The 10,171-nt window shown below is 34.4% G+C and overlaps 1 protein-coding gene across 2 annotated transcripts in view; it reads right to left on the bottom strand.

Moving 5' to 3' along the window:
• The window catches only part of LOC136830270 (uncharacterized), a 537,978-nt gene that overhangs the window by 249,150 nt on the left and 278,657 nt on the right, over positions 1-10,171 (bottom strand). For both annotated transcript variants that reach the window (XM_067089651.1, XM_067089653.1), the window contains exon 4: positions 7,322-7,382. In XM_067089651.1, the coding sequence (XP_066945752.1) occupies positions 7,322-7,382 (61 nt within the window). The remainder of the gene's footprint in view (positions 1-7,321; positions 7,383-10,171) is intronic.

Genomic DNA, 10,171 nt, shown 5'->3' with positions numbered 1-10,171 from the left:
TCTATCTCCCTCTTTATGATTGCTGTTTGTTTTGTGAGTACTGTTGACGAATCTAGAAGTAAGGCTGTCGGCCGTAATTTTTGCAATCGGCAAATTCGCGTGATTTGGAACTTACAGATCTTTGCCTAATTTCACCCGAAAGAAAACTCGTCATAGAAAAGATCGATCAGATATGCTAAGTTTCGCAGAAAAGACCCCTTCGCATCATTTTGACAGATGAATATTGGGGTCTTTTTGAAAAGACTGGAAGTATTTTCGTGATATCGAAATGGTTAAACTACATAATACGAAACATGCGAGATTTAAAATGTTTTTATTTAATTTTTGGCTTCATTAATGGTTCTACTCTATATTTCTATACTATTCTCAGATTCCTAAGCCTGCAAAGTTACAAGTAAGGTTAATAATTCATGTAAAAGTTGGGAATGAATCGTCGGCACCCTTTACGAGATAAATATAACAACTACTTGTTTTATCTCAATACAACGTCAAGTTCCACAATTATTGACCCAAAACAAGGCCTTGGAAAGATGTACCTTAGAAGAAACTTGATAGTGTATAATAAATATTTTGTCAGTCATATTCAAAATAAAATGGAAGCCAGAGTCTTTCTCCGGACAGAAATCCCACCCACCCACCAAATAGTGAACTTCACAATAACCTCCTCCTCGCCTTAGTATGCGGACCACCAACAGGGAGGATTTACCATTTTTTACCTCGCTTGACAGTCTGCAAGAGGGTCCATAAAGCTATCGATATTAATTTGCTGTCTTTTAACTATAGTTTTGGGCAGAAGTTGTCTTTGACCGTGGTTTCACAGTATTTCCTAAGATGGTATTTGAATCCGGCTCAGTGCCAAGTGTTCCAGTAAATGGCGCAGCTTGAAACGTTCTTTTTGATCTATAGCTGGCTGATGTTGTTTACCAGTTTGGAAAATTTTTCAATCGTTCGCCCAAACCTGGTGATTATCCAATACCTGATAACTATAGCCTATATAGATAATCTCTTATTCCTTCGTATACAACGTTCACCGTGTTGTCGAAAAATAATGTTCTTAGTTCCTGAGGAAAGAAATCTTTGGTTATTTGGCATTACTATTTGACTCTGAATGAGGCCTGTATTGCTATTAGTGTCCTTACAGAGTCACATTGCTTGCGACGATGTGTGGCTGCAAAACTAGTCGACTCTCAGGTGCAGGAGGCAAACTTTAAGTACATTTTCAAACAAAGGTTTCAGAATAATGTATGGGTTGATTGTGCTTTCAGTAAAGACAGAACAGTGGCGTGTAAACGATGGCAAAGAAGGGTTAGGATGAAATCTTGCATGACTGGGACGAAAATTCAGCGTGTACCTGCGGGTACAATAATCTTTCTGTAATAAAAGAACATATACCATAAAACAAAATAATATATAATACATTATCTTTACTTCTCATAGTATTAGGTTAATTGTTTCGTATACTGGTGTTACAGTTTTCTTCCTTGATGGAAGATTAGGTATTTAAAATCTTCTGTCAAGGAAGAAAACTGTAGCACAGATGTACGAAAGAATTAAATAAATACTATGAGCACATAAACATATATTGTATATTCTTTTCGTCATGTTATTTATTCTTTCGTTTCAGAAAGATTATTATTCCCGCAGGCACACGTTGGAACAGAATTTAACGGATCTTAATGAAAATAGTTTGCAATTTCGTGGGAAATGGAAGGTATACAAATAATTGTGCACAAGTTTAAAATACATTTATATACTATCGTTTTACAAAAATAAAAGTTTCATTTTATATATGATTAAACAATCGTAAGTTCCAGAAAGAACGCATATTCACGTAACCAAATAGAAGAGCATGTCCTTTGTTTTAGCCTGAAAATATGTCATAGCCTGTAGAACTATTTCGGCGAGTAGGGTTACCCTCGATTCATTTTCGTCCGAGGGAAGTACAAAGCTCACGTGGAATTAACACCTTGTATTTTAACTTACGGCCAATTACTCTCAATTTTCTTCCATAAGTCAAAATAGAGTGCTGCATCACACTCGCCCAATTGCCAGTACTTTAATTAAAGAGCAGAAGTAGGAGGGGCTGCCGAAATTCATGCATGTCACGTGAGAACTGCGATAGAAGGGGAAGAGAAACCTTTAATTGTCAGGTACAGTACGCCAGTAATGGTAGATTCCCTCTCTCTCTCTCTCTCTCTCTCTCTCTCTCTCTCTCTCTCTCTCTCTCTCATACACACACACACACACTACACACACACGCATACACATTTACCGGCAACCCTTGTCCTTAAGTATCATATTTCCCCCATTCTGCTTGTTTTCAAAACTTGCAACTGTCTTTCCGTAGCAGCAAATTCCATGTTTACACGGCACTTTAAGTTTTGGCTACATACTACAGAGATAAATATATAAAAATCCGACTCATTTTTTTAACTAAAAAATGAAAACTTCTAAGGTTAATCTTGCCGAACTTTAGTTTAGGCCCAAATCAACCTTTTCAATTTCACTTTGGAAGAACTAATAAATTTAAGTATGTCTCAGCTTAAGTTTACGACTAATAATAACCAAAAATATGTTTTAATAAATTTCGTTTTATGAGAAGAAATTGTGAGACAAACTAGATTTTCTAGGCCCAGGTTAGGACTAAGAACCCAGCTTTTCTGGTCTTCAGTTTGCTACTGAAAAAACAGGTAAGCTTTACTGATTTTCAGTTTGGACATAAAATAACTAGAAATAAGCTCTCCTGAGCACCAGTTACCAGATAAGAATAAGTTTGATCTCTCATTTGGTACTACAAATGACAAGTAAGATTTCCTGAATATGAATTTTTTACTTGAGCGGTAATTGAAGCCTTAGATAAGACTAAACAGAATTTTTCCAGTCTCGGGTAAAATTTTACCAAATATAAACTTGCCTGAATTACAGGTTGCAGCTAAAACTAACAACGAAAACTTCTGGACACCAGTTTCAGACAAAAACAGGAAAGGAAGCAGATTCTCCGAAACTAAATTTTTTGAAACAATGACCAAATATAATTGTTCTGAGCATAACGGGTGCCAATTAGTTTAGTACAAAATTTTCGTTTTCCTGAGCTTTACTTTGGGAACTGTGAAAGGTCAATAAAATATTTCTCGGCTCTTGATTTTGCAACGTAAGGGTCAAAGTAAAATTTTGTATGAACTTTAGATTTTTACTACACATTACATTAAGGAAGGTTTCATAAAAGCTAGTTTGGAACTAAAAGCGATAAAGGTTACTATAAAAGTATTTCAGTTTTATTTAGAAAAAGCTTGCATATAAGCATATCTGACATTCCTTTCAACCCTAAAAATTACCAAAAATGAGCTTTCGTGAACATAGTGCTTGGGCGAAACAAAATTAGCTAATAAGCTTCATTCAGTTCCTTTTTGGCAAAAGGTATCGTGTGACTTGGTGCAATTATCAACAGCAGAATCATAATTTTCTTTAAGTATAGGTACGGTGTTGTCTGTTTTATTCTGTTCAAAGAATCTCTCATTAAAAGCTTCATCTTTACCAGAACGAACGCAATAGTGCCAATATTTATTTTCCAGAGAGATTGTCTGTTCCTCTTTTATCATACAATGGCAGAGCTCTCCTTTTTTTCACTTTGTTAACTTCGTTCATAAAAGCAGTTTTTTTTTACTTACATGTGAGGTATTTATCGCTTGATAAAATCTCTCCTATTCTAATTTTTTCAAAAGATTCTGTTTAGGTTTTTGAAAAGGAAATGTCTTATTTCTGGCTTCATCTTGTGGAAACAGAAAGTTCCTAGTCAACAGGCAGGGCTATTTCTTATTTAGGGATCTTTTGAAGAAAAAATCCTAAGGTACTCGAGGATAAAAGGTTCAATTATTGTAATACACTTTAAAACTGAAGAAGCAGTGGCCGCTACTCAATAGTCTAGTTATAGTCAATTCATACTTTTCTTGATAGGTCAGTGGTAAAAAAGTCACTGTACGTCCTCGTTTCACAACCAGCTGGAAGCCCTTACTGGCTGCTGAAGAGCAAGAGCCCATGCCAGCACGAAGCGCTCATCAAATGTAATTACCCCTTGGATGTAGGTTATTCCTGAAGTAGAGTGAATTGGATATTAAATAAATGAGTCCAATAAAACAGTTAACGGGCAACTGCTGTGGAAAATAAATGTTGGTTCGACCATTGGGATACAAAATATTGCATCAGTTCCTGTAATGTTTCAGATAATAGGCATAAGGCAGTGCTCAGCAAGCGGTATCTGGCAACTATTCACCTGGCTATGGTGACAGACTAAGTTTCTGTTACTTGGTTACGGGTTGCCCTAGAGCAAGAGCTTTGCCTTCACAAGGCTGGCTTAGTCTAAAACAAAGAACCGAGTCACTCACTAATTTATATTATGGCAGCCGAGCTAAATAACATTCTGTTTAAAGAAAATTATACTTATTATTGTTCTTAATTATGTTTTTTCTTTAAGAACTGTGGTATTAATTTTTTCTTGTGACCCGGCCTAAACATTTTTTTTTTTTTCGGTCTGAAGAAGGTTATATTTTAGCACTCAGCATTGTACGTCTATATATTTTGCGTATACAGCGTTCAAAACAAAACTATTTATTACATTTTGTTTATTTACCATAATCAAAATATTAAAAAATTTTGAATATTAACTTATAAATGTTTCGCTAGGCCTAATGATCTTCGCCTGATCTGTGAAAGGCGGGGAGTACATAATAATGCAGTGTGATTTTGTTTATAAGTATTTGTGTGGTATCAAATTTTCATAATCAGTAATGTGTTCTTTTACAGCCAATATGCAAATATATACTTGATCATTTCAGTGTTAAATGGCCTCCTCGAATTGTCCATTTGGCCTAATTCTGAAACATGAGGTAAAACAGAAAAACAAAAATAATATATTTCCATTTATTATTAACACATTCGTAATGGGTGGTAGATAATATTGATAGTGAGCAAGAGGTTGAACTGTTACATTAAAAACTTCATATAGTAGAAAAATATTAACTAATGACAGTAATAATTATTGAACAACATCTAAAGGTGAGTCAATATATTCTTTCGAACAGAATTAAAGAAAAACAACGGCAAATTATGTTTATCCCATATATTCAGTAAAAGTGGGTTTTTTAGCCAGTTTCAGTTTATAAATACTATTCTCATCCTGATATTTAGTGTAATTCCCAAAAGCACCGATAACTCCATTCTCACAAGACGTTATCAGTTACCATTCAGTCTAGGCCTATCTGACCCCCATTAAACCATTCATTTGTAAAAAATAATATTTCCAATTTCCTTATCTGGCATATCTGAATTCTCCATATATTTGTAAAACCGAACCTCATACGGCATTGCGTTTCACCACCCTTCAGTGAAGCGAACTGTACTGTATTTAGTTTAAGAAAGGCAGCCATAAATTAAATCATATTTTTTTTTATAATTATATCTTTTCTGCTAACTTAAAATAACGTTCTTTCTTTTAACACAATGATCTTTAAACAGATGATAATCTGATGACATTAGAGTGCCAAACTCCACTCACTCCCGTATTGTTTGCGTAAAATAACAGCTCTTTATACAGAGGATACTCTGTTAACACGGTTGGTAGGACTGTTCATATCTAAGCAAAATGAAATATTTCATAATGATTCGGACGAAATACTTAAAACCCTGTATAAAATAAGGTTTTCCTTGCAATTTTATTTTTTGCTGGTGATAATTGATTTCAATTTCCATAATATAAAAAAAAGTGTTCTCAAACTGAGTATTATATGGAAAATAAAAAACGAAAAACGATCCGAACGGTATATTTAGTAAAGTGATGCAATATGTAATGGCGTAATTGTACATTTTATACCTCTTTTCTTCTGTCTTTGCGAATGACGTATTTTACCGTCTCTGAAGTCCACTGTTCAGTTTTAGCTAAAAGTTAGCGTTCATATGTTTGATAATTTCGTGTTTCATTACTAGCCATTTTGCTTTACGTTACCTTTAAGCTTATTGATGCATGCTCATTACTCTATTTTAGTCTTACTCCTGTTGAATAGATTTTTATTTTCTTTGCTTTTAGCCCTGATGATGAAAAATCTAGTGTGAAAATGTTGGTGATGGATATGAATTTATGACGACATATGCTGTAGTTTGTGCTGGCTATCCAGTTCTTAAATATATATATATATATATATATATATATATATATATATATATATATATATATATATATATATATATATATATATATATATATATATATATATATATATATATATATATATATATATATATATATATTTATATATATATCAGCTCTTCAGCTCTGCGTATCCTCCGATTTCGTCCAGCTGATTGAGGAATCCACGCATATTTCTGGTAATAGAGTAGCTCTCATATTCACAGATGTTCCAGCTATTATCAAGTCCTAGGTCTGCGATTATATAGGCACTTGCGATCACCCCACCAGTGAGATGGACATCTCTATCAATCAGTATATTGCCACCACTGGAAAAACGGCGTGGCTGAAATCAAGAACCAACTGGGATCGCTTTATTGAAACTTGTCAGGCACTTAATATTTCAGATGCTATATCAGATCAGGATCACAAGAAGAAGTTAAAATAAAATGCAGATAGCTATTTAATAAGGTATGTCCCTAGAAAGGTCATCAAATTCAGGACAAATGACCAGCCATAGTATGATGATGCATGTAGAAGAGTTTACCATAGCAAACAGACCAAATTCAGCACAATGAGACATAGTGTAGTCGGTGGGGTATGAGGAGAAGGAAGAGAAAAAGTTTTGATGTAGTAATGAGGGAATTCAAGTGCAGCCTCTAGGGATAACAGAAAGCTTGGGAATTACTACTTAAAAGTACTACTGCCTCCACACTTAACCCATGGCTAGGAAGTTCAACTTGATTCACAGTAAGTCAGAAACCTCATGTTAGTCATTTATAAGACAAGAAGACTCTTATTCGTGTTTTCTTATACACAGGGTTTAAAGTTTTGTTGTCATAAAGCTCATGCTTACCACAGATTTTAACAAACATATGGCATTTACATCTGAAATCTCCAAATTAATGAGATCATCAAAACATTCTTGTGGTTTTCTTACAAGGCCAATTAGACTGAGGTGCAGGCTTAGAAAGGTGTTGTAAGACAAGTAAAATGCTAAAGATTATCCTAGGCTAGCCATGGTTAAATGCAGTCGCGACCTTTTATCCTTTCTGCAGATGTCACCACAGTTAGAAACGTGAAGTTTTTCATATAGAAGCTTTGTCGGGTTCATAAAAGAAGCGTTTAACATCCTGTACTTACGTCTACAATGACCCCAGGAATTGGAAATGTCTTCTTTGGGCTCGGTTTCCTGAAGAGGTACCTGAAACAGAAAACAGTTAATAAAATCAAGACAGCAGATGTTTTAAACTGTTGCAGTTATATACATACGCACAAATACACACACAGACGCAGACAAAGGTACACACACACACACACACACACACACACACACACACATATATATATATATATATATATATATATATATATATATATATATATATATATGTGTGTGTGTGTGTGTGTGTGTGTGTGTGTGTACGTACATATGTATGTGTAATATCACTTCGTATTTCAAAGTGCCTTTTCGTCCACTTGTGGTACTGAATGCACACAAGCGTACACACTCACATACACACACACACGCACACACACACACACACACACACACACACACACACACACACATATATATATATATATATATATATATATATATATATATATATATATATATATATAATTATGTTTTTATATATGCATGTGTATATATATATATATATATATATATGAATGTATACATACACAGGAAAAATTATACACTGGATGTAAATCCTGACAGGTTTCATCTTTATATTTAAGACATTTTCAGAGGACTGATACATATTGGTAGAAACCTGAAACACGTCCTGGAGCGGCAGTACAAACGAACAACATCAGACGGACAGCTGGAAAGCAAAGAGTCCCATGGCAGGCGGGAAGAGAGAGAGTGAGGGGATCCGTGAACTCATCAGCGTCTCGGGTGAAGTGCTTTAGTTATCTATGTGGGTGGTCCCACACCCTCCCCTTCCCCATGCTAGCTACCTTTACTAAAATTCTTTAATATTTTATATATTTCTTTAGGAGTCAGTGGATCATGTTTGTGCATGCCTTGGCTGATATTCATGTCCTTACTGAGGCTTTCTTTTATAAAACTGGACTCTATGGTGTTACTTTCAGTGCATTGTTGAATAAACTGTCTTTGATGCTTCTGCCCAGTTGATTGTACGATTGCTTTTACATGCACGAAAATTCCGCTGTTCACTTATGCATGTCCCATATTGATGTTACGCAGTTCTTTTCTCTTTTCCAGTGGTTTTCCAGTTTGGCTAATGTAAAAGTTGTCACAGGGAATACTGGCAATTGATATACACCTCCCTTAGTACTCTCGGAAGCGTTCTTTATAGACGCTTTTTTCATTGCATTATTGTTCTTGAATGACACATTAACTCCAAAATTCTCACGTAGATGCGGAATATCTTTGAAAGTCTTACTATATGGTAGCACCAGCAGGCTCATTTTTGTTGTTGTACGTTTCTTTGTCATCATAAAAGTCAGGATATTTTAATTTTTTCCCTCTGTTCCTAATTATACTTATTTCATAGTCAGTGAATTCAGGTATACATAAACGTAGTGAAAATTGATTTCTTCACTTTATTGCTTTGACGAGAATCAAAATGTATATAGGCAGAAATGCTGGTAGGTTTTCGTACACACGCATTTAAACCCATTACTACTACTATGTATTTCTGAATCCAGAAAGGGTAGGAAGCCGTCATTTTCCATTTATTTAGTGAATTTTATTGATGGAACCAATTCATTTAATTTACCAGATATACATTTTCGTTTCGAGAATAAGAAGGTATTTTGAATCATCAGTGCTATCTAAATGGACAGGTCCTCTACGATATTATTCTTATAAAAAATTAAAAGGAAAGTGTGTCAGGAACTCGAAAGAAAACATAAAAATAAATTGATATTGCTCTTTCAAAGAAGCTCGTTGACCACCAACGCCAATTATGAAGTGTCATCTCCAGAATCTGTCATTATTATTATTATTATTATTATTATTATTATTATTATTATTATTATTATTATTATTATTATTATTATTATTATTATTATTATTATTATTTTCCTTTTATATTATTTTGCTATTTTCAGTTTTCGTATTTAGCCTCCTGGGCCTGACTTCTGTAACCACCTAAGGTCCCTAGCTGGAAATTAATCGTCTGCGATCTGTATCTTTAATTATCATTTTTAATATTTTTTTACTATTATTCTCCATATAATTACTGTCATTATCATTATTATAAATTCTATTTTTTCTGCTTCTTCAGCAACTGTGTGGATACTGCCGATTATTATTTTTTTTATCATGTTATCTTATGTATCTAGATTGTGTGTATTGTATATGGCCCTGAGCTGAAATAAAGGATATTATTATTATTATTATTATTATTATTATTATTATTATTATTATTATTATTATTATTATTATTATTATTATAACAAACAAACACCTACTATCCATTTCAGGGACCGCGAGTCATCGTTTTTCTGAAATATCTTTCAAACTAATAAGTTGATCGAAATGGTACTTCGACACAGCGTGCAAGACACCTCCCGCTAAATTTTGGCAATATATTGCATTGTCAAATCGTTATTGTTAAGGCGTTTACTCTTGACTTACATGGTGTTGCCTAGCATCGTCAAACTATGCATTCGAACGTCTTTTATCCCCATGCTGTCCGTCCCTCCCCCTTCCACTCCTCATCCCTCCCTCAACCCACTTTCCTGGCCTCCCCATCTCCGGCCCCCCTTTCTTGTCTATGGGGTATAGCGGACGTTCGATTTGCGTAGATTAGCCCTGCTGACTCATGCGACTTTGCCTTTAAAAATCAAGAGTAAACGCCTTAACTAACACCATTTTACAATGTACTCTATTACCAAAAATTAGCGCGAGGTGTCTTGTGCACTGTGTCAAAGCGCCATTTCGATCAAATAATTAGTTTGAAAGATATTTGAGAAAAACGATGACTCACGGTCCCTGAAATGGATAGTAGATAG

This window comes from Macrobrachium rosenbergii, chromosome 46 (genome assembly GCF_040412425.1).
Source record: "Macrobrachium rosenbergii isolate ZJJX-2024 chromosome 46, ASM4041242v1, whole genome shotgun sequence".
Taxonomy (NCBI): domain Eukaryota; kingdom Metazoa; phylum Arthropoda; class Malacostraca; order Decapoda; family Palaemonidae; genus Macrobrachium; species Macrobrachium rosenbergii.
The sequence above is the reverse complement of the archived record's forward strand: the minus strand, read 5'-3'. Positions and strand labels throughout refer to the sequence as shown.